Source organism: Arachis hypogaea, chromosome 10 (genome assembly GCF_003086295.3).
Source record: "Arachis hypogaea cultivar Tifrunner chromosome 10, arahy.Tifrunner.gnm2.J5K5, whole genome shotgun sequence".
Classification (NCBI taxonomy): domain Eukaryota; kingdom Viridiplantae; phylum Streptophyta; class Magnoliopsida; order Fabales; family Fabaceae; genus Arachis; species Arachis hypogaea.
In genome coordinates this window covers 16,884,504-16,910,631 of record NC_092045.1, presented here as the reverse complement: position 1 = coordinate 16,910,631, position 26,128 = coordinate 16,884,504, and the positions used below count along the sequence as shown (strand labels likewise).

General features: G+C 30.7%; 3 protein-coding genes across 5 annotated transcripts; 1 reads left to right on the top strand and 2 right to left on the bottom strand.

The window, feature by feature from the left end:
• Positions 1-5,062: 5,062 nt before the first annotated feature.
• Positions 5,063-6,841, bottom strand: LOC112715281 (BTB/POZ domain-containing protein At3g56230). The gene is made up of 3 exons (XM_025767032.3): positions 6,508-6,841; positions 6,241-6,417; positions 5,063-5,591 (listed from the first exon to the last, which is right to left on the bottom strand). The coding sequence occupies exons 1-3, from the start codon at positions 6,700-6,702 to the stop codon at positions 5,145-5,147; spliced, it is 819 nt and encodes a 272-aa protein (XP_025622817.1). The 5' UTR covers positions 6,703-6,841; the 3' UTR covers positions 5,063-5,144.
• Positions 6,842-10,231: 3,390 nt separating this feature from the next.
• On the bottom strand, positions 10,232-11,110 carry LOC112715280 (uncharacterized). The gene is made up of 3 exons (XM_025767031.3): positions 10,918-11,110; positions 10,675-10,768; positions 10,232-10,571 (listed from the first exon to the last, which is right to left on the bottom strand). Exons 1-3 carry the CDS (start codon positions 10,961-10,963, stop codon positions 10,397-10,399), a joined length of 315 nt encoding a protein of 104 aa, XP_025622816.1. The 5' UTR covers positions 10,964-11,110; the 3' UTR covers positions 10,232-10,396.
• Positions 11,111-15,949: 4,839 nt separating this feature from the next.
• On the top strand, positions 15,950-20,286 carry LOC112715278 (uncharacterized). 3 transcript variants are annotated; one of them, XM_025767028.3, is made up of 9 exons: positions 15,950-16,229; positions 16,728-16,878; positions 17,024-17,136; positions 17,417-17,495; positions 17,747-17,775; positions 18,503-18,596; positions 18,877-18,966; positions 19,055-19,244; positions 19,935-20,286. In XM_025767028.3, exons 2-9 carry the CDS (start codon positions 16,735-16,737, stop codon positions 20,129-20,131), a joined length of 936 nt encoding a protein of 311 aa, XP_025622813.1. In that variant the 5' UTR covers positions 15,950-16,229; positions 16,728-16,734; the 3' UTR covers positions 20,132-20,286. The 3 variants fall into 3 exon arrangements, with proteins under 3 accessions (XP_025622813.1, XP_025622815.1, XP_025622814.1); XM_025767030.3 differs by having other exon boundaries at positions 16,706-16,878; XM_025767029.3 differs by having other exon boundaries at positions 15,950-16,233.
• The last annotated feature ends 5,842 nt before the right edge of the window (positions 20,287-26,128 follow it).

The window sequence follows — 26,128 nt, the reverse complement described above, 5'->3', positions numbered from 1 at the left end:
AACTTAAATTTTAAGAATTACACCTACAGCCGTACATGGGTTTTAAATTTAAGTAATTTATTGCCATTACCAGCAACACAAACATGCACCCACCGCATGTTTCCTGATTCTCGTCTTGTAATTTTCTTATCGCATCTCGTAGCCACTTTAACATGTGATATGGCCAATGAAACCTTTTTGGGTTCGAGACATCCAATATCGGTGGGAGGTGTCACGGAGAAATAGTCTGCTGGCTTGTGGAGTTCAGAAACATCTTCAAAACAACCATGATAAAGTATCTTCTAAAGGTCATCCTCTGTTGCTCGGTCTCTATCAGATAAGCAAAGACAAAGTCCCGCAGTTGGGTTGTAGTTTTCTTCTGAAATTCTCTCTTAATTGCCAAATGCAATTCATTTTTTTCTGCAGTTTGGGGATTGGGTCCCCTGCGTAAAACGAAACAGTTTACCACAATCAGTACGTGTCAACATCGGAAAAAGCATTACCATGCAGCAAAAGCTTTACATCTTACATAATTTACACTAACCTCGAGAAGGTATGGCGAATTCATTGTCGATAAGTTCTGCAGAAATGCGAATGTCCCCGCCGTCGACCCTGAGAGTGTTTGTCTCCACGTCATAGGCCCTAGCTAGTTGGAGCATGATGCTCTGCTTCACATGCCATTGTGGTACCGGCGCAGGAAATCAAATCCAATGGCCTCAATCTCGGCCAACTTAGCTTGCTCATTATGTCATTCAAAGTGGGTAAATAAGTTGTTAATGTAGCAAGGTGAGCAACACGTCTCGACTAGTTTCTGTTAAGCAAAACAAATGTGGATCAGCAAATTATCATAAAAAATATCCAGATATGTTCATGTATTCATGTAATCAATGGGATACCTTTTTACCCATCTGAGTTTGTCTTCGGCCGGTTTAGAGTTTGTTTTGTCTTTGCTAAGTCTGGTGTAGTTGCTGTTTTCAACTAGCTGCATTATTGCAAGTACTAATTACTTAAAAGAAAAGAAATAAAATAAAATCCCCTCATTTCTAACACTCGACTCTCATTCTACCCTCAATTCCAGCAACAATCCAAGATGCTCTCAAAATCAATTCCAGGAGCATTTAACAATAAAAAATAGCGACATAAAAAATTCAAAGACGATCACTCCATTATTTTATGGATTAATTGATCTTAAACATTCAACCTGTTTTATAAAAATAAAGGTCGACGATTGATAGAATTCCATTAGAAAAAATTCTACCAAAGTCGTCATGTAATAAGATCACACATGAATGTTCATCCAAAGTGAGTAACAAGGTGAGCCAGATTAATTTTATTTAATGTCAATGGTGTAAGAAAACTAAAATTTTTTAAATGGCATTCCCAATTGCTAAAACCAAGGAAAAAAATAAATTAAAAAAAATCTTCATCAAACACTCTTATCCCTTTTCAGTTTCTATGCTGAAGATGAAAATAATGCAAAGACTTTGGTGAACTTGCAAAAAGATCCAATACATAATACTCTATATCATTCACAGTTGTACTTTTTTCAAATCTCATCAATGCTTGATCAATGTCCCCAAGTGAATTGCCGGTAAATATGAACAACTTTCTGAAAAACTAAAATTTGCACATCTTCTCAGACTTTAATATCAGAATTTTAACACTATCACACTCATTCTAAAAGTAATAAGTTAAGAATTTACTTGTACTCTAAAATTAAATTAATAAAAATCTCACACATTAACATTCATTTATATGGCCAATGACATAAGCAATACCATCTAATCAGTAGAGACAATTTGTATCATTCATCACAAATATTTTTTTTCTAAATGCAAGTTTGTCGTCCGGATTTAAAAATCCTAACGGTCCAAGCCTGAGATGAAAATAATTTTATATTTATTACAAACCAATAACAACAAGTTCAGGTAATTATTTGGCTTCAGTTGCAAGAGCAACATAGCAGGAATTAGAAATTGTTCAGACTTGAGAAAATTCGCAAAACTAACCATTCAATATCCTACTAAAGTAACCATCCAACAAATATCAACCAATTTTCAACGATGGTCAACCAGTATACGTCACGTTGCCTGCACATGGTACACACGGGAACAGACAAAAAATTTTTAAATTTAGCTCATATATAAACATGATCCCAAACTTTTTCGACCTTTCCCGCGCTAAAATAAAATCATCATGAACTGCAACAACCTAAACTAACTACAAAAGTGGCTCCTACTGCTATTTCACCATGGTTAATCACACATTTCATCAACAAAATCTATCTACAATCAAACATGCAACCGCGATTACCAAACAAAAAATGAACAACCTCACCCACTTACCTTGAATGGTTAGGATTCTTCCGGTGATGATGTTTGTTGTGTTTCCGGTGAACCGTTGACTAGCACGCGGCTATTTCTTCAAGGTCGGCTGCTCCGCTGCTCAGAGACAACGGGGCCCGCTCGCGGAATACTCTGAAGATGCTCGGTTCGGCGGTGAGATCTTCCTAGCGGCAGTTCTGATAGGCGGCGTCTCGCCCGACGGCTGTGTTGCAGCAAAGGCCGGATGTTCAGCGATGGCGCCGTGCTTGAGGGCAACGAACAGGTCGCTTGCGTTCACCTGTGACCTTCCTCGGTTGCAGGTTGCAGGACTCAGGTTTCTAGTGCCGTCACGGGTTTCTACAACGAATTGGGAGGGTTTGAGTGGGGGGAGGAGAAACGGCGAAACAAAAGGGATTGGGGATTTAGAGAAAAAGTGGAAATAGCCAAATTTTGGTGGTGTGTTAAAGTAAACAGCCATAATAGGATTAGGGTTAATTTTCTGCTTCAATTACAATTGGGCCTAATAAAGAGCCCATTGTAGGCATTATAGGCATTGTATACATATTTCATTGTCTCCCTTGCGAGATCCTTCCTGAAATCTTCATTTAATAGCCCGTTTGTTAAACACAAGCTGGCTACTGAATCTGCTAGGCCGTCAATTTCCAGACACTCGTCGTTAAACCTATCCAGGAACTTCCTGGTTAGTTCTCCGGCCTTTTGCGTGACCCCTAGCAGGTTGATCAGGTGTTTGGCCTTGGCGATGCGCGTGGTGAACCATGCTAAGAAACTATGCGATATGTCCACGATGGCCGTAATGGACTCTTGCGGGAGAGCGTTGAACCACCAGATCGCCGGGCCTGCTAGCGTTACCGGGAATGCTCAACATCTTACTATATCACCCACCCCCCTCAAGATTCATTCTGGCCTCGAAAGCCGTGAGATATTCTTGAGGATCCTTTGTCCCGCCATACTTCATGTCTGTCGGTTTGTCGAAGTGTTTCGGCAACCGGACCTTAAGGATGGAGGGGTGGAAAGGAGTTACTCCCATAATGATGGGTTCCCATTTTTTCCGTCCTCTGTTTCCCCTTGGCCCTCCATTCTCTAGGAGTGCGGGAACGGGTTCGAGCGTTGGTTTCTATTCGCCCGTCGTTCCTCTTGAGGTTTCTCCCGCGACCTTCCGACCTCCTGGTGGGAGAACGGGTGCAGGACAAGCTCGGGCGCGTGTCTTTGCTTCGAGAGGGGTGGTATCTGTCTCGTGCCGATGGTTCGCGTTCAAGGTTCTGCACCTTGTACCTGAGTTCCTGCATGATCTTTGAGTTGTCATCTCCCGTTCCTCCGAAAGGGCGCCTTTCGGGAGATCGGGAATGTTGGTTTCCTCTTTGCATCACGGGTCTTGATAGCTCGCGAGAGGCGCCTACGAAGCTCACCCTACTTCTCAGGCGAGCTCCTCTTTCTTCGCAGAGATCGTCCGATGGCAGGAACAACGCCATGCTCAATCCAGGTTCCCACAGACGGCGCCAATGTTCGACTGCTCGAGTCCGGAATGGATCGGATCTAGTTATGGTGAGGATCGGTGAGTTGCTGGAAACTAGATCGAGATGGGCTCTGGAAATGTGGTGGATGAAGGTCCTTCGAGCTGGTGAGGTGTGGAATGGGGGGAGTCACCTGCAAGGACTCCAACGCTCAAGTTAGTGTTCGTACAAGAGGCGGTTATTAGGGTTAGGATAGGTGACGTACCTGTGGGGAGGGGTAGGATCCTCTCCTTATATAGTTTGTACTCGAGTGGATCCCACATGAGCAGATCCTCTTTCCTAAAAGCTTTCTTTCCAGCTGTCTAGGTGCTTTAGCGAGATAAAGGAAAAAAATAAGGGATTGGCGGGTTGGAGAACCTGTCAAGCCGATTCTTGGGTACCCGAATCCAACTTATTAATGGGTTGGATCGGAACAATTATTATTTAAATAATTAATATAAATAATTAATATAAATTATTAGTTAAATAAAGATATAACTATTTAATATAATTAATTATTATAATTATTAATAAATTAAATATAATTAAATTATTTAATATTATTATTTAAATAATTATATTAAATAATTAAATTATAATAATTAATTATATATGTAAAGTGTAATATATATATATATATATATATATATATATATATATATATATATAAAGTTAATACATGTCTAAATATTATTGGTTTTTATTCAAAGAGAGCAAGTCTCTTTGATCAGAGTTTTTATAACTTTGAAAGACGTGAAAGAACTCTCTTCTCTTTCACTCCAATGCTAAAGTCTTCCATTTTTTCTGACACACAGTCAATTAAATGGAACTCCAATTTTAATTACCGTTGGAGTTGCTCTAAATACTCAATTCGCTCGAACTCAACTGAAGCGAATTGACAAGTTCAATCGACCCATAGCAAGTAGGGTTAGTTGCAGAACAGACAGTATTACAAATAAAATAGACTATTTATATTTTGTTCTCACAAAGTTCGTCGTACTCGTTGATGAACTTCATGAAAAACGTGAAGTTCGTAGTACTTCTTGACAAACTTTAAGACAATTGTGTTTTTGAATTGGATCTGATATTTGAAGTTCGTCGATGGAGTACGACAAACTTGCTTTCAATGTAAAAAAAAAAATCTGGAAATTAAATATGGCTTAATTTCTTTTGTTTGAAGTTAAAAATTTTTTATTTTGTTTTAAAAAAAATGCCAGCTTTTAACTCTATTATTTGTGAAAGTATATATACAATTGAATGGCTACTTTATTACTAGAAATTAAAGAGAAAAGGCAAATTAATAGTCAACGTAAACGAAGAGCAAACATAATTATTTGGAACCATTTGCAAAAGCCCTTGAAACCAATTGCACGGTTAAGTGTGGATTCCTATGGACAAAAGCTTCAAACCTAGGCGATGACACAACATGCTCAATGTTCTTAACTAAGAAAACCAACGTTGTCTCCTTCAAATTGTGACTGGAACACACGTCGGCGATCTCAAGCGTCTGGAGTGCATTGGAAGTGTCGAGTGAACTCAGCAAATACCTCTCGCAGTGCCTTAACAAATGTGGGATGGCGTACTTATCGGCGGCGCGCGATAAGGCGTAGACATCCTTTGCGATTGTTTCTTCAGGTAGTGTGCCGCTGTAGAGGAACTCTAGTAGAGATGATAGCTCTTCATGGTTCAGGTCTGGTATGGTTATGGTTTGGTTATTGGGTGCTGCTTTGCATTCATCACACTCAAGCATGTTCTTAAAGATTTCTGATCTTGTTGCCTATATCATTACAATTCCACATAACAAAGTCAGATTAATTTTTATTGTTATTACTAGTATTTAAGAGCGAGCTTCGTTATTAGTTAGTTGGATAATAATTTTTCGCGGTCAATATGTATATAATTTTACTAGAATTAACTATTTATCGATTAATATCACCCAAGTGTCTTTTTGAAATTTTATTTTTAATTCATATTAACATTTAAATCAATATTTGAAAGTTGGCTATAAAAAAATTGATTTCTTATATTTTTTGTTACTCTATATGCAGATTTTGTGTAATGTAGATTCAAATTATGCTGAAATTCATATATATTCAGAAATTGATAAAACATAAAAAATTTGGTGTATTAATTAACATCTCACTAAAAAATGTTAGGTCTCTAGAATTTCTTTTAATGTCAAACTATAAAGTAAATCTTCAATTAAATCTTTTATAAGGTAAAATTGTTCTTCTATATTAAAAAATGACAATTACATTTTTTTTATTGTTTTGAAATGAGTGTGTGATCAATCTTTTTATAAAACTTACACAAATTTCTAATAAAGAAAATGATATTAATATTTAAGAAGTAACTTGAGCAAGAAGCAATAAAGCATGAATGGTGGCATTAAACAGGCAAAAGAAAACAGAGAGAAGCGAACTGACCAATACAGACTTATGTGCAGGTATTGGAAGACCATGGCCACCTGGGCTAACAAGTATATCGGTGTGAATTTGTTCTTTGAAGGCTGTAACAATGCCTCTAAGAAAACCCAAATCCTCCTTTTGTTGATTCAAAATCTCTATCTGCTCTGACCACCATCTAATACAATCATCCAATGTCTGTGCAACAAAAACAAATTGAATGAGTAATTAATTACAAGTAATGAAATCATATATAAAATAATATGAAGTAAATTAATTAGAGCTTGCCTTACTGGAATTTCGCCTTGAAGCCAGAGAGCCATTATTATTGTTATTGGGATTAGTGTTTTGTTTTGTTTTCTCAGTTTCGAGATTGTTGATCATGTTGATTATGGTCCTTGCTCCTTCATAACAAGCCCCACATATTGAGTTCCTCGGTGGCCTTAATATCAACGGCATGCTTGTGCACACACAACAATCCATATCTATCTTCCTTCTCTTAAATTCAATTCAATAATAAAGATAATATAGCTAAAGAAATGAAGAAGAAAGAGGAGGAGCAGGGGCATATGTTTGGTTCTTCAGAACATTTGGAGGGAGGGGGTGCCTATATATATAAATGGTTTCCATCTTATGTTCAACTAATTTAACATAGAAATATTATTATCCTTTCATGCATATATCATCATGCACAATAATGTACAATAATATTAATCTTTTTTTCTATATAATAATAATTGGATACAGAGTTACTAGTCAACTGTTGCTTTAAAGCCAAATGAAAATATATTTACAAGAACTCTGATAATCAAGCCAATTCGAGGTCTAAGAAATACAAAAATTACAGTTAGAGTCCGTAATTAGATTAGGAAAAAGTAAAGCCAAACAATGAAAATATTAAACAACGTGAATAATAGATATATCGAATGTTCATTTCACTAGATGTATGGATGATTATTTTAATATTAAGATTTAGATAGTTAATTTGAAAGTGTAGTGTATTTGTATTTAATTGGTAATTGTTCATATTATTTAAAATGGTCATTGTTTACCTAGCACTCCCTTTAGATTAGATATATATTTTTAGGCTCAATTTGAATGCTGCAGTGTAACAACAACAATAATAATAAGGGTTAAGTATAATTTTAGTCTTATAAATTGAAAATTTGTTGTCTCCATTTTTTTTTCAGACAAAATCATTTTTAAAATTTAAAATTAAGTTTTAAAATCATTTTTTTACTTAAATATTAAAATTTTGAACCAAATTACCTATAATAAAAAACATTATAAAAGAAAAAAATATAAGAAATAGAGTATTTTTACTCCTGCAAAGGAGGAAGAGAAGAAGAAGAAAAAGTTATCCACGATCTACCTCTGTCTTTGTCACTTCTGTACAATTTTGATTCATAAGGTAAAGACGATTTTAAAATCAAATTAAACTTGAGGGATGATTTTATATGTAAAAAAAAATTGAAAAAAAAAATTTTCAACCTATATATTAGGGACCAAAATCATACTTAACTCTAATAATAATAATAATAATAATAATAATAATAATAATAATAATAAGCATGTGGTAAGAGACAGTGCGTTGAGAATGAGATAGGCTGCTATAGTTTGGTGGGATATCTTTTTAGAGTATAGTGCTTAGTATAAAGAACTTAACAAACAAAAGGAACAAGGGGAAGTTAGGATTGAGAAGACGACTTTCCAACCATACAACAGCAAAAATGAGCATGCAAAAGAGAATCCTTGTAACCACTTTTTGGTATTTTATACTATATCATTAATTATTAATATATTCCTGTTAAATTATTAATTAATTAATGTCCAAAAACGAAATAATTTTTTTTAATGGCCAGCCTGGAAATGTAATATATAGTACAAGGCGCAATTGGACTTCTGGTAGCATATGATTAAATGGCTAATCATGATGACTACTAATACTTGATATAATTATTATTTGGTACAACAACAGCACCAAAGAGGAATAGAACATAACGTCGAACAAAAAATAAGTCACGTAACTAACTCAAACTGATTTATTTCTTTATTGGCTTCATTGAAACAAATTTCTTAATTTTCAAAGTTGCACATCATATCAATTAGTTTGACTATCAAAGTCAATATATATGAAGTTTCCGATTGAGGTTAGATGTTTATAAATGTATGTTTAATTAAAAAAAAATATAAAAAAGCATGTTAAAGAAAGAAATCATACTTTTGAAGGATTTTCTTAAAAAGAAAACTTCAGCTGATAAATTGTGCACCAAATTTGTTGGCTAAATGAGGTTACACATTGTGTGAACAACCTTCTCAAAAAATGCGGACAATATCATTAACAAACAAGCCAATAATTTTGGCACGTTGTAGGCTACTTTCTAGTTCAATAGAAACACAGGACATTGAAATAGAGATACAAAAATATAAAATTGTGTTTGTCAGAAAAGATATAAACAGAAATAATGTGTCTAAAATCACTGAATTAATGTATTTTGTGTCCATCCTAACAAGAAGAATACAGAGACACTAACAAGTGATATAATTTATTTTTTATTTTTTTATTATTTTTGTCAATTTTTCATTATTATATTTTTTGTTTCAAATTTTTTAAATGAAAAAAATAAGAATAAATTATTGAATTTTTATAATTTGTTTTAGTTTATCATCAAATAGAATATAAAAATACAAAATTTTGTATTTCTGTCTTTTATGTATTATTTTTAGTGTATTGTCTTATTCTGTTCTCAGAATCAAACACAATCTAGCATCCAAAATTTGGTGTTAAATATATTATTATAGTGAAAATAGAAAATATAATATAAAAGAGGGTTTTTTAATTTTCACATGATCAACCTAATAGAATACACTAATAGAATATACCGAATATACTAAATAAAAAAATCATTATAATTCCAATATCTTTTATTCAACGTTGCATTTTTTTATTTTATGAGAAAATATAGTAGGAGGTCGGATGAAGGGATGTAGAATTTTTTATTGAATAAAACTCTTTTTTGGGTTATGTTTTTTTTTTAATTTAGATATTCTTTTTATTAGATGTATGAATCTTTTTAGGAGAATTTTTTATAAAAAATGATGAAAAATATTTACTGTGATGTAACTTGTATGATTTAATCTTTATTTTAAGGAAATGATAATTATTTGATTGAAAGTATAATTATCATTTCTCTACAACATTATTTTGATGAAAATATAGACGATAAACTGTCACAATCAAATAATTATATAAATGCTAGATCATACAAGTTAACATTACATGTAAATATTTTTTATTATTAATAGTTTTTTTTTTTTTTTGTAAAAGATTCTCATAGAATGGCTCATGGATCTAACGAAAAGGAAGGATAGGATGTGAATTGTCATTTTCCAATCTTTAAGATATGAATAATCTAAATTGAAAAAAACAAAGATATTTTTTTATTTTAGACTTTTGGTGATATGGTATTATATTGTTTTATTATGAACTTTAGTTGATATTTTTTCTGGATCCAATTATTGAATAGGGATGGTGAGAATTTTGGTCAAACGGTTATAAACTTTTAGTTTTGGTGACCTAAGGGGCCCTAAGGCCATGTTTATGATCTTAATCATCTCATGGATAACCTGAAAGAAAACTGTTGGCCCAATTGGATAATGTAGACTATCAGGCCCACATAGCAGTTGCTTTTATGTTCATTGGTACAAGTGGCATCATCTCAACGTCCAAAAAAACAAAATTAGCATCAATCTCGGAAGTGACAAGTGAAGTGAGGCCATTTTCAACATTTTTACTTGAGTAAATAATAATTAGCTGTGACATTCTTTTGGTTCTATTTGCCTCTCATTTATTAGTCCACCTTTTTTTTTTTAATAAAGGGTAGTATGTGTATATAAATTGATTATTTGAGAATGAGGTTAAGCATTTTAATTTGCAGTTTGCTCCTACATATATACTTCACTTCTTCCTCCTCCTTATTTATGTATTTATTTTGTATGATTACACTTGGAATTATGCAATTGAGGAATGAAACTTTATAGAACTAATGCTGAGATTTAATTCTCAGAGAACTTATATACACAAGGACACTTGACAAGCTTGTTAGTAATTAATTTCTTGGCGAAAATGCAGCAATATAACATAGATTCGAATTGAAGAAGCATATATATATAAATTTTAGAAAGGAGAATGTAGGTCCCATTCAACGAACTCTTTAACATTGGGTGAAGAAGATGGTCTAATTCGAATATCCTCATCAACAGAACGATTCTGATCGTTATTAATATTAGCATAGTAGTGATATGCAGCTGCACCTGATAGAACTGCTAGAGTCAAAGCCTGTGCATTCAACCTTCCAAAACATGCAATAAAATCACCATCAATATTCAATAATAATAATAATGTTACTAAGAAGAGTTTAGTTTATAGGAAATTATTGAAGGCGAAGAAGCTACCTAGCATGGATAAGCCTGAGGCTTGGTTTCATACGAGACTTTGTGCGTGCATATGCCATCAGTGATGCTCCAACACCTGTCGCCCACAGTGCCCCTATATATACCATAAATAATTTTTATTTAACACATTTAATTTTGATATAAATTATTTTATTTTAACAATAGGTCAAAATTAAATTCATTATGTAACATTAAAATTAAAACACGGATAATTTAATTTCGCTAATGTTTTTGGTGACTTACCAATGGTAGTGAGCTTATGCTCTGAAACCCACTGAGCTGGCTTCATGAGAGTTTGAGGAAGGAATGAATTGCTAGTGGTGATGATGAGTGTAAAGAAGAGGGAGCTTATATTTATAGTAGTGTTGTATTGAAGTTGAAATGTGTAGATAAATAGGGATGGCCCCTGGGTTTTGGCGTTGTGTGCTGTTTTGTTGGAAATGGGAACACTGGAAGAGGCTAAACTAGAGGCTTGCTTACGCTGGTTTTGCTTTTGGGTTGTGGGGACAATATGGTCAATTCATCTTTATCATACCACACTCACACTGTAGGTAGCCAACAGATTTTGCCTCCCACTCTAGCCTCAAGTATACTTATTTAAAGGACATCCCTACTTTTAGTTTTAAGCAAAGTCTAATAAATAACGAGTAAAAATAAGATTATTATAAATTATAGATTTACTCCGTAATTCTTTGTAATTTTATCAAAATTTTAATTCTGTCTTATATATATATTTTTTTAATTGAATTTTTATATTATATTTAAATTTATAACTAAATTTTTACCGTAATAAAAAGATTAAAATTAATAAAATATTTTGTTTTAGTTAAATATTAAACATATTTATTTTGTTTAATGAAATATTTATTTAATTTTAATATTTTTATCATGATAGAGACTTAATTATAAAATTTAATATAGTATAAAATCCTAATTAAAAAAATATATAAAGACTTAATTAAACATTTAGTAAAATTATAGATACTGATAAAAAAATTAAACTTAAAGTATAGAATTTAACTATCATGTGTCTTTAAATAACATATTAAAGTTATTACTAGTAGAAAGTTTAAGATATTTTTTTAATCTTAAATGAATACACAACAAATGTATTGAAAATTAAAGTTTATATTTTTTGTCTAAAAAAAAAATTTTAATTGATAACTTTAACTTATATTCTTAGGACACATATTAACTAAATTTTAAATTATATATTAATTATAAATTATTTGAATTAATATTCAAATTGATTTTTAAAGTTGCATTCACCTCTCAAATTAGTTTTTAAAATTTTAATTTATTTAATTTAATTTCAAAAGTTTACATTTATAATTCAAGTTAGTTCCTTGATTATTTATTGTTAATGTCACGTGTTAGGATGTTATTTGTCCACATGTAATAATGTGATGGCATGTTAATAACACATAATAAATCTACATAAACAGTAATGCCACTTAACAGGTTAAATTAGATAAAATATTACATAAAATAAAAAATATTTATATAATAAAATAAAATTAAAATAAAATTTTAAAAAAGATTAAACTGAAATTTATATATAATTTATATATAAAAATTAAAATTAAAAGGATCATTATCTTCCTTTGCCACTATATGACTCCGTCCTGCCACTTAATAGAATATAATTTATCCGATTACAGTTTTAAAAATCAATTCAAATTGATCGATTGAATCATTAACTGATAGGCTAAATAGTACGATATGTAAAAAAAATCATCCAAATATAAAATCGAAGTTAAACTGAATTGAGAACATGGTTGGTTTTTGTCGGCGAAAGCTAGTGCACTCCAGGTAAAGTAGGGAGTGCAGCACTTTTTAAAAGTTAACCTATTATTAAAAGTGATCAAGTAAATTAAATTTATTTATTATTGTTATTATTTTTTTTTGTTATGGGGTGAACAAACAAACTAACACTAACAAAAAAAGCTAATTCGCTCGTTTAACAGAAGACTATCTTTACACCAAAAAAAATTCAGAAAAATTTAATCGAATTCCTCCGTTATTCTGTTATTGTTGATGTGATGTCTTCAAGCATTTTCACTATTTTGTTTACTAACAGGTGTTTTTACTATTGTTCTGTCTAGCCACAGATTTTGACGCTCTTGAACCCACTACATTCCACCTCTACCATAAATGGACCTTCAAAGCCGAAAAAATTGCTGCCATAGAAAAGGAAGACGCTGTCTGTCGCTGCTGCTAGTTGGCTAACTCCAAACTGATTCTGTAGAAGAACTGGTCTCCATGAAGGCGCTATGATTCTCAGATAATGACGCAGTCAAAGCACAAAATACATCAAGTCCATTATCTTTTATTTCAAATTATCCTCAACTTGCACGTAATAGAATGAAAAATTAAAAATATAATTTTATTTAAACAATTATTTGTATTATTTTTTATTAATTTATTCAAAAAATAATTAAATTTTGAAGCTAATTGGTATAAAATGTTACAGATATAAAACTAAGAAAAATTTTTATTTGTATAAGAATGAACCTAATAAATAATTATTCTATTTAAATATAATTAAGAGTATTTTTTCTTTGTCAACGGGTTATAATTCAAATGACATAGTCTCTATATTCACCTAAAAGTTGATAAAAAAAAGAATACTTCTTTTTTATTAACTTTTTTAAACATTAATTATTATTTATTTTACATACTATATAGAAATAAATGAATATAATATTTATTGAATAGACATAGTTACGTAAAAAATTTTTATTGTCATAGTATTTGAATCAAAGAAAAGAAAATATTATTTTAAGAAAAACTAACAATATATTTTTAATAATATTCTTAATACAAAATAATAAATTTTAAATATTTTTTAAATAATATATATTAACTAAAAAAATATAATTATCCCAAATAATATATTATAAATATATTAAAATGACATATTTCAATAAAAAAATTGTTAATAAAAAATTATATGAATTTTTGTTTCGCACAAAATAAAATTATTATATGTTTGTTTGCTTTTTATGTTATATATATGATTTTTTTAATTAAATTAATATAATATAAAATCTTTTATTATTCTATTCATATTTAATATTTTAATTTTGTTTCTCACAAAATAAAATTATATATATATATAACACAAAAATTTTTATCATTGTGTTTATATTTAATATTATAATTTTATTTCACATAAAACAAAATTTATTTAAATTTTAATATTATATACATAAAATATATATATAACACAATTTTTTATCATTGTGTTTATATTCAATATTATAATTTTATTTCACAGAAAACAAAATTTATTTAAATTTTAATATTATTTAAATTTTTTTCTAGATTTAGTACATGAATTTTTAACTTATTTTTTATGTATTATTTATTTTAATTTTAAAGTCCAATATTTTTTTTACAGACATGTTATTTTTAATATTTATATACTATTTTTTTATTTTGAATTTTAGCCCAATATCTGACACTTATAAAAAAAATTCTAAAACTTGTAAAAAATGATTAACCTGATTAACAGGTTACCTTTTTAAATCCAGACCATTCAAATAAAATATAACAAATGAAGAGTTTAAATTTAACGAATTCAGAAAGTATGCAGAACTCCATATTTAGCAAGGAGCATTTAAGAATGAGCCAAAAACGTAAAACAAATGGTGTGTTTTAGTATTTAATTTCTTTTAAGAGTAAATTATTAAAATAGTACTTAAAAATTTAAACTGCTGACAAAATAAATAACTCCAAAAGATATTAATGATAAATAAATTCTCAAAATATTTAAAATATCAACAAAAAAATTAAATATTAAATATATATTTTTAAAAAATTTTAGAGTTCAAATTTTAATGTAATTATTTGTAAATATTATTTAAAAAATAAGATTTTTTTATTTTAAAATTTGATATTTTTTTGTCAAAGTGATTTTTTAAAAATTTTTTATTTTGAATGACAAATTTTTTTGAAAAAAAATGTAAAGATCAAATTTTATTTTAATTTTTTTATATTTTTTAAATATTTATTCAAATATTATTATAAAAATTCAAATTAATTAAATAAATTATTTATTAAATATAAAATTTTTTATTACTAATAAAAAATATAATACTTATTAATTATTTTTGTTGTATTTTTGTTTGGTCAGAGATTGAACAATTTCTAATCAATCCCGCGCTATGGAACCAAGTTCATAACACACCCACATTACACCACACATTTATTTACACAATACTAAAGTTGGGTTTTGTAAAATTTTTTGAAAAAGTGTTTGTGCTTTTGTTTTGTAAAAGCACAAGTATCTTATTTTGTATTTGGTAAATTAAAAATTCAAAGTGCTTGTGTTTGTAATTTTTAAAAATTAGGGGTGCTTTTGAAGATATCTAAGAAGAAATTTTTTAAAGTTGGCTTGTGCTTCTTAAAATTAAAAAAATATCTAATATAATAAATATTTAAAATTAACATTATTAATTATTAATACCAAATTTTATTTATTTTTTCACACATATTTACTGTCATTATATTACCATTGAAATACTCATATATTTCTAATTTTTCAACATAACCTTCACAAATTCTAACACAATCTTCATATATTTTTTTATTTTTCAACCTAATATTTACAATTTCAATACAAATACATCTCTATCACGTATTAGGTATAAACTTCTATCTATTTATATTATCTTTTGTGCTTTGTTTTTGTATTTTTTAATAGATGTTTGTTTTTCTCTGATCTTTAAAACGTGAAGAAGAAGATCTAATTTATGGAAACTAATCATAAAATTTTCGTATACCAACTAATGGAATATATAATTTATTATTGTTTTAGTTTTTATTCTCAATAAACATGATAGATGAATGATAAAATAATAATTTATAAAATAAAAAATAAATTTTATAATTAAATAATATATAAAGGACTAATTTATAATTAAAATTAAATAAAAACTATTTAACAGTTATTAAAAAAATTTTAAAAACATATTTTATTATGGGATCATTTAATGATCCAAACGTTCTGGGACCATCAAATTCGATACCACGTAAGTGCGACAGCTTTTAAAAAGCTATCTTTTATATCTTTTAAAAGATAATTTTGAAAAGTTACTTTCAAAAACTAAAAACTTTACTAAACTTTTTGGTCGATAAGGTTACTTTTCAATACTGGTATTTTTGGTCAAGTGGATTGGGCAGCCCCAATTTTAGGCATTACACCCATGTTTCACACACACACAACACACTCACACACAATAAATACTGGTATTTTTGAATCAGGGCTTTTATCATTGTTGGATACCGAATTGGTTGTTACTTTTTGTTGAAAAAAAAATAGAGAAACCCTGTTCCCTCTTTTTGTTTTTGGCGCCGGCCCAGACAAGGAAACCCAGAACCCACCCGACCAAGCCACTTCTCCAGCGTCACCACCCCACCATTCCCCTCTTCGCCAGCGCCACCGTCTCCCTTCTTCTCCCTGTCGTCACCATTCTTCCGGGTCCCTGAGCTTGAAGGCGTGATTCAACTCCAGTCTGCGAGCTTTACCGTCGTTGGTGCCTCAGATTCTGGTAGGTTGTAGTCTCCTCTTTGATTTTGCTGTATTTTTCACATTTATGGTTGCTGCTGTGTTGTGGTGGGTTTATTAAAGTTTCTTCTTGTGTTGTAATTTTGATATTTTTTTGTATCATAATGCATAAGTAAAGAAGCTGTTGTAAAACTTAGTTTTGGGGTTTTGGATTACTAGAATCGTGTTGATCTTTGCACTCTAATGGCAAAGCTGAACCTAGACATGATGAAGTGAAGAAGATGATTCGTGTATGTGAGTTGAAACTAATTATGGATTAATGGTTAGAGTTGATAATGGGTGTTGTGTAAGTGCGCATTGTATGGATATGAAACTCTGGTGTTATGATGAATTAACAGTAACCAAGGTTATAAAAACAGTGTTTTGATTGCAAAAGAATAATAACAAGCAAGATTGTTTCCCATACTAAAATTGTTGTATTTTTCCTTTTCTCAATAGATTGTTAACTTGCTTTATCAGTAAATCTTGTTTTAAATTGAAGGTACTTGATGGGTACTGAATTTGAAACAATCGAGGCAAGAATAACACCTATGTTTGCACAACTCCAATGTGAGTGTGGCATTCTACAAAGATTGGTCTATAAGAACAAGAACCAGCACCGACGTTCCTTATATTTCCAGCATCTTTTGAAGGTACAAAAATTGAAAATTTTCCTTTCAATGATATGAAACAGCTTTCAATGAAACATTTTTCTTCCTTTTTTTTTAAGTTTCATGGGCATGCTATGTAGTATGTATGTATATGTCATTTTGGGTTGTGTGGAATTGTAATTGGAAGGTGAGTAGAGATATAAAGCTTCTGCAATCGGCAAACTTGGAGGAGCTTGTGTCATCTTGTTTACTAGTTATCAAAGGAGATAGACCAAAACAGAAGGTTCATCTTTTCGAGAGGTATGTTTGACTTGTTTATTTTTTGGATTTGTTTTCTAGTTTTCCATATCCATGGATGGTTTAGTGAAGCCATAAGAGTGTGCAAGGCACAGAACAGAAGAGATTGAAATTCTCATTTCCTGAGAGATTTCTTACTTTCATGTATAACTTAATATTTTGCATCATCATGCTTGTTTATTGCCCATGAATTTGTCACTGGTTCTTGAAATATATTTTTCTCAAATACTTTCTGTGCATATAAGATGATAAGTACTATTGTTTTACTTACTGCTCATGACAGCTTAAAAAGGAGGAAATGTGACAATGGAAAGTATAACTTTATGGAGCGCCTTTTAGGAGCTGCACGCTTACTAGCAGAGGTAAAAACTGCAGCAGAGTATTCTTTAGCATTTCTCGTTTTCCCCTTATTTATTTTGTAAATTGATCATTGCCTTTTACTAGTGGAGAGCTCATTCATTTCCTGCTCTTCCTATGCATACAGAATTAGGATTTCAAATAAACTATTATTTCCTTATATTAACAGTAGTGTTGAATAGCTGAAATCTTCTGGAAGACTGGAACATGTTCAGTTGTTCTTCTATATTGATGAGGGTTTTATTTTCTCATGCAGATGGTAGAAACAATGCTGAAGGCTGCAACGTATCCTTCTACTGATATCATGTGGTTTGTGTTTGAATGATTGGGATCACTGTACCATGTGATCATAATTTGTTTAACCATACCCTATGTATCATAATGCTTATATATAATGCTGTCTTTCACTGTTTCACTTCATATATATATATATATATATATATATATATATATATATATATATATATATATATATGTTGTATCATAATGCTTGTATCACGTCCAGTTTGTATCTTGGCATTGTCAAATGATACAGCATACATATTGTTGGCATAATTCACCAAATCTTCCAATGCTGTTTTATAAACCGTTAGAAGTTTAATTGCTTGATTGAAGCACTGTGCATTTACTTTTTGTGTCGGGGCTGAAATTATATTCTTGCTGATTCTGTCGATGGTTTACTGTTTGTTGGTTGATTCTGCCAACCTTAACATCTCCCCTTCCCTTCCTAAATTCCCGTATTTGATAAATTCAGTAGCTTAAGTCTTTAGAGAAGTTTCTAGGTTTTGGTTGATTATAGTTATACAATGTATTCTTGTGGTCTGTTACAAATGTAAATCCTTGAATCATATTTTTGCTTTTTACTTAGAAACATTCTATATTTCATAGATACTGTTATCATTTCTCTCATTGATAGCATTTCTCTCATTGTATTTACTTCTTAATATGAAGCGAACTGTATGTGAAGGTTGCAGTTTGCAATATAAAATATGTTTTCTTGACTATATATTAGTGAGGTATCTGTATTGTTTGCTCGAGCTTTCTTCATGGGGTTTTCTGTGATAGTTATGGCTTTGCTTGCACGTCTTCGGGTTTTGGTTCAACAAGTAAGTCCTCATGTTCATGGTTGTATAATATTGAGGTTGAGGTCATGCAGAATATCGACAACGTTGAATAACAATAGGAATGTTATTTCTCAATTAAAATAGACTCGGTGAACATGATTATGCGTTTACATTAGCTAATGAGTTATTGAAAATTTGTGCTAGCCATTGTTTTTTATTTCTGTTTGTAAATCCATCTGCCTTGAGATATCTTTAGCATTGGGAGTCATCTACCTTGAATTTACATGAGACTTATTTGCAATCCTTTTTCTTCATGGTACAGATATTACTTGATGTGGTTTCATTGTTCAACATGGTTTCTTCTTTGTCTAAAAAGAAGCAATCAATAAAAATAACTCACAAGGGACTCGAGGTTTGCTTTTACCACTTAACCTTCTGTTCTGCATTTACTAATTGATACGGGTAACATGCAAATTTATTGTTGTATACTGTTGATGCAGGTTGTTAGGGAGGTTTTCCCAGTTACTCAGGATTTTGTTAAATTGGAATGTGTATGGAAATCAGATAAGTTCATATTAATTGAGACAAAGCATGATTGTGAGAATGAAAATCAAGGTGAGGATTCTGGTGGAAATGTCTCTGTCGAAGCATCAGCTGTAAAATACGATACTATTGAAAATTTTCTCGGGGGTAAGAACTATGAATTTATGATGTGGTCTCATTTCTGCTCTGCTGTCTCCATCTCATCTTCGTTAAGCTTTCATTTTCATTTTTCAGCTGATAATATTAATATAATATTAACAAAATATGTCTTTTTTATGACTTATACTCAGTAGCCTCTCGTTTTAGGTTTAGTCACAAGAGAAAATGCTTGTTCGTAATTTATGTATGCTTTTCGTGTGACTCCAGTTAAAGACAAGAGAAACAAATTGCTATACTTGAATACTCTGCATGATCTTGTTATCCATGCTTGTTTTGATCAGCAGTAACAATAAAGATCCTCTAAACCGAGAAGATTGATAAAGTGAGAAATTGAGGGTTTACTCACCATTTTGTAACTTACATTATGTTTGAGCTCCATTACCTTGATTCAAAGATGATCGGACTCTCACTTTTCACTTTACCGTTTTCCTCATTTCAGAGGAGCTCGGTCTCTAGAGTTCTTAATTTACATCTCAATGGGCAAGTACTTCAAATTGGATATAAACCAAATCAATAAATTGTTTTCCAGGCTTAGATATCCACCATTGTTTCTCGATTAAAAAAAATGATTTATTTATTTATTATTTATTTTTTTTTCTCACCATTTTAATACTAGATAACTTGTAATATTTTGGTGTTATTAGTTTTAGCCAAGGCATTGATGATGTACATATGCAGATGACCAGGTTATCCCAACTACTGAGTGTGGCGAGGAAGGTGGAGAATATCAAGGTGACACTAACGCATCTTTCAAGAACTCTTCACCGGTAACCAACTCGCATGCATTGCCACGGTCCGCTCCTAATGCTGAACCACACTCTGCGACAAAGAAAGTCGCATTTGTATCAATCAAGAATCATGCGCCAGCGTCGTAAAGTGTACGAGGTGTTTCTTTTAACTCAAAATGTCAAGCAAAGTAATGAAACTAAGGATGATGCTGGGGATTCACTTGCTAGTCTTTTCAATAATGTAAATGCAAAAGATAGTATTTTTTGAAACATTGAAATCTAAATTGAAGAATTATTGAAAATGCCTCGTTCTGTTTGCATTATTTGGTAGGAGTGTTAAGGCCAGTTGATTTAATTTGAAAGGATGCAAGTCCACTTGTGCCCTTAAAACTTACTTTTGATGAACGTAGGAAAAAAGAAATTAGCATTAATATCCACCCAAATGTCTTCAATTGAGATGCCATGAAGAATTTTGCATGACATTATGCAATTCTAATTCATGAAAGTGATATGTATGTGAAATTTATATATTAATATTGTATGACAATTTAACCCTTGGATTCAAATAACTTCCATCAAAATTTCTTCAAAAGGAAAACATTGAAGTCACTAGAACTATTGTTATATTCATCAATGTTTTGATTTTACTAGGGTTTTTTTTTAATAATATTACGAGAATATAAATCTTTTAAAATTACGTCGATTTTGTCTTAACATTATATATTATGTCAGAAAAAATTTATAAAATCAAACTATTTTTACAAAAAGGTTGTAGGGGACAAAAGTCTCTGTTGACTAAGAAGACTAGGATATTCGTAGATAAAAAAAATTTTTTTAGTTATTATTTTCATGTGAATGGATTTAATTTTCTACTAATAATTAATTTTAACATTCATTATCTAAAACTTAAAAATAAAATCACTAAGAAAATAAAATCACTGGTAGCACTTATGCCTGCACTACTATATGCTGTCTTGTTGACTGTGTTTCTAAAAGCATGTCTACTATTCATGTTTATGTGATTTATCTTCTTGAGTTTTAAAATCGTCTCAATTTTGTCTCGCCGTCAATTCTGTTAACGGATCCCTAACGGCAGGATAACATTGAGTCAATTTTAAAATATTAGGAACTTAAATAAAACGATTAAAACGTTAGGGACAACTTTAAAACTTATCCCAAACATTGAGGACAAAAACAATACTTTACTCCTAATTTTAATGTACATGTAAAATAGTTGAATTACTTTAACAATATAATCATTAATTAAATATAAAATATTGTTGATGTTGATTTTAAAATTTGTTTATACTGCTTTACATTGTTATTTAAGTAATTCATTTTACTATATGTCTATTTGCCATAAACTGTGAAGGATTTTTTTTAGCAAAAGAATTCAAAAAAAATTACTAAAATAGACATTTTTGAAAATCAATTCCAATTATTTTATTAATAGAAAAAAATTATTAATAGTGACAATTTTTTTTGAGTCAGATAGATTAGAAAATCGTCAATTTTAGGTACTATACAACACATTTACATACTCCTTACATATTTATCAGATTTTTTTTACTCGATTGCGATTGATAGGATTTAAATTTGAGACATTTGAGATGAGGAATGAGAGATATGCCATGTGAGCTACGACTTATTGACATAGCGACAAAAAAACAACTGGTTTACAAAGTACTCCGCCACATGGCCCAATAAAAGTTATTGGCTCCAAAGTAGCAGTTGACCCATTAGAAAAAACTATTAGACGAAATCTTTTATTAAGCATATTTAATTACTTTTCTAATCATGCTATCATGAGACAACTATTTTATTTAGTTGCATCAATCAAAATTACTAGTCTCTACTATACGTAGGACACAGAAGCATAACATCTAAGACTTATAAGTGTGGATATTTTTTACTATCTACACCATAGAATCTTCCAAAATTTAAATGTTTTACAATGATCATGTTAAAAATCTTGTGCATGTTGTGATTTCACATTTTCAGTGATCAAAGTCTTTGTCATTTTCTTTTTCCTATACCTGTTGACCCTTTTTAAGAAGTTGACTTGAATTATATTCCAACATTCACTCCTACATAATTACATTATATTTCCAACTGAATGAGAGGTTAAAAATTTCTTAGATTTTTTTTCAAGTATTTGTATTTAAAAAAAATTTGAGTCATCGGGTGATTTTTTTTCTCATTTGCTTGGTCATATTTCAATTTTCACTATTGTTATTTATTGTAGTTAATTATTTATTATTTTTTAGATTTTATTTTTCCAAACCAACTAATACCGGATAAAGGATTAAAATATATTTTAAAAATAAAGATAAAAAAATATGAAATTTATTTAAATACTTGAAATTGTATCAATAATCTTTGAATTACAAGTAGACACTAATTTAACCAATGGATCATGATGCGCTATAACTGGGTATAGCTACGATTTTAGGAAATTGCACGATCGGCAAAATTCCTTCCGGCAAGTGCACCGGTTATCGTCAAGTAAAAACTCACAATAGAGTGAGGTCGAATCCCACAAGGATTGGTTGAATGAGCAATTCGAATTAGAAGTTTGATTAGTTGAGCGGAATCAAGAATTGGGTGTGAATTGCATAAAGTAAATTGGTGGGAAATGTAAATTGCAAGGAATTGAAATGACTGAATCTTAAATTGCGAGAATTAAAGTGCGAGAAGTTAAATTGCTGAAATTAAAAGGGAATTAGGGTGATTGCATAAATTGAAATTGCAGAATGTAAATGGAAAAGGATAGATCAGAGAGAGGAGTTCATTGGGTGTTAGGAGATATTGAGATCTCCGAATCAAAACATTTTTATCTCTTCCTCAACCAATGCATTCATTGAACTTTGCTTGGCAATCTTATATGATTGGATCCCAATTCCTTGGCTCACCAATTCTCTCTAAAAACAAACAAATTCCCAATCCCTTGGTTTAAATGTTCATAAGAAGAGATGAAGCTCGATCACTGATTATACCACACAGCTTCATGGACCACAATTTGGTAGGATTACATGTCACAATATCCATCCAAACCCCAATCCAATTCACTGTGAGAAAGCTTCTCTAGCATGAATCCTCCATTCCTTTCCCAAGGTTCCGAAGGATTCCAATTATGGGTAATTTCTTTCCCAAGACAATTACCCAATGGAATTAGATCGAGAAGCTTTCTAACAAAATTCAAGAGAAAAGATTGAAGAAGAAGATAATACTATTATTGATCCATTGAATTTCAACAGAGCTCCCTAACCCAATGAAAGGGGTTTAGTGAGTCATAGCTCTCAATTCAATTACAGTATGAAAAATTCTAAAGTGTCCAAAGATGTCAACTAACTTCAATTCTATCCTATTTATACACTTTCTAAATTGAGCTTCTGTTGTGTTTCTTGGGCTTTGAGGCCTTTCCTTGATTTCCTTTTGCTTTAAGCTTATGGTCCATAATCTTGATGAGGCTGTGATCCAATTCTGTAACATTCATTGAGCAAACTTAGTGATAACAAGTAATGACACAAGACTCAACAATTTGAAGTTCCAGACTCATCAATTCTTCAGGCCCAATCCCATAAACCATGATATTCAATTGGGTTTCATGCCATAATAAGTTTAAGTTAATCTTTGTGCTCAATTGCTAACTTAAACTTCAATATAATTGGCCCAGAAACCTTTTCAAATGGTGGTGTTTAAGTTTAAGTTTAAGTTTCAGTTTAAGGTCAAACTAAAACTTAAACGTGGAATTGGAAGAAAGCAACCCAGGGCTGTGCATTGTCGAGCACGTTTAACCTCCAGTTTAAGGTTAAATTGGAGGTTAAACTTGGAAATGAAGAAAGCACACCCTGGAGGCAATTTGGGTCGACCACGTTTAACCTCCAGTTTGAGGTTAAACTGGAGGTTAAACTTGGAAATGAAGAAAACACCCTGGAGGAGAAAAGCCATCGAACACGTTTAACCTCCAGTTTGAGGTCAAACTGGAGGTTAAACGTGGAATGAAGAAATCACACCTTGGAGGCAGAAAATGGTCGAACACGTTTAACCTCCAGTTTGAGGTCAAACTGGAGGTTAAACGTGGAATGCTCCTTGTGCCTCTCTTGCTTCTGGCGTTTAACCTCCAGTTTGAGGTCAAACTAGAGGTTAAACGTGGAAATGCTTCTTGGTGAGGAGCAAGTGTCGAACACGTTTAACCTCCAGTTTGAGGTCAAACTGGAGGTTAAACGTGGAATGCTCCCTTGGTTCAAATCATCATTCTGGCGTTTAACCTCCAGTTTGAGGTCAAACTGGAGGTTAAACGTGGAATGCTTCTTAGTGCCCTTTCTCATTCTGGCGTTTAACTTCCAGTTTGAGGTCAAACTGGAGGTTAAACGCCAGTTATAGCATTTCCTTTCTTCTCATGATTTTGGCGTTTAAGCTCCAGTTTAACCTTAAACTGGAGCTTAAACGTCCCATTTGATTCTTAAACTTCCTTTATTGATTTTTGTTGCTTCCTTGCCTAGCCTCTTCTTCCCTGAAATCATCCAAACAATTGCATCAAAGTCTTGCAAAATTTCATGAGAAATCATCCATTCATAGCATTCAAGTAATAACACTAAAAACTCATGGAATTTACATCAAAATTATAATGTTTGGATGATTCATTGCTTGTTGTTCATTTAACCATTCTTGGTTACTTTAAGCTCAAGAAAATGCATAAAACAACTAAAACTAACAGAAAATGCTAGTGAAACTAGCATAAAATGCCTTGACATCAGATCACAGGTTGAATTAATCGATCTAATCATAATTAAATAATTAAATAAAATTCTATTTATTTTTTATTTTCATAATAAATATCTTTTTTTATTTTATTTTATATTTAATTAATTATTATTTTTAAATTTTAATAACTCATCAATTAGTTTATATTTATCCGGTAGTCAATAAAATTCTTCATGATGCCCAACAAACTCAGATACAATGATTGTAAATTCAAATATTTGTGGCCTCTACTATATATAAAAGAAGATTAATACCTCTTATTATATATATTTATTCCTCGTTCCAAAAAGTTATGCAACCACAACAAAAAAGTATTAATTTAGCATATTTATGTCACATTAAAAAAAGTGTGAACAAATAACTGCAATTCAAGAATAAACAAGTCCAATGATCTAACCTTATGTATTTATAAAGAAAAAAAAAATTAACATTGAATATACATACAATAAATAATGAAGAATGCTCTTGAGAACTAATTTTTTTCAATAAATATCAGAAAATTTATTTAAAAGTATTTTGTTTATCTTAAATTCAAAACTCCTAAATCATAAATCTTTAATTCTGAATTATAAATTATAAAACTAAATTCTAAAATTAGTTAATATTAACTAACTAAAAATTGGCCTTTTGTAATATTTCTTAAAAAATATAGTAAATTCCAAATTCAAAAATTTAAACTCTAATAAATAAAACTTAAATATTAATGAAATCATATATGAATCATGGTAATTCTAATTCTACAGTGATACTTGATTTCTCCTTTAGAGCATGATCCTCTGAACCAATGAAAACCTAAGATTTTTTTTTATTAATGAATAAATGTCTGTGATTATTCATGTGGACTATCTTTTGAGTTTTGACCAATGAGAGAATTGCAAAATAAAATGTAAAGGAGTAGAATATAGATTTCGTTCGAACTTTATTAGATAGACAATGGACAATGGGCTTTAAAATTGGTCAAATAAAATAAAAATACACTACACCTCTAAATTACTCACCTAAATCTTAATATTATGATAACCATCCACAAGTGAATTAAACATTCGATTTTTCAATTTTTCACATTGTTTAGTATTTTTATTGTGTACCTATACTTTTTCATTTTGTAAAGACAAGGACTATTATGACGGGTGCATGCAATTTCAGCTAGTAATGTGAAGGTTCATTGATATGTTAATTGTAGTGAATTTTATGTGTTATGTTGAATGTTGCATATTGAGTACTACCATTCTAGGGTATGATGTTGTTTGGTGGGAGAATTGAATGCTGTTTTTTTGTTTGGTTTTGTTTTGAGGTAGGTAATTCTCAACGGAAGAATGCTGCAATATTGTTGGACAGTGATGATGAGGGTAGTGTGAGTTCATCATCGAGTGCTAG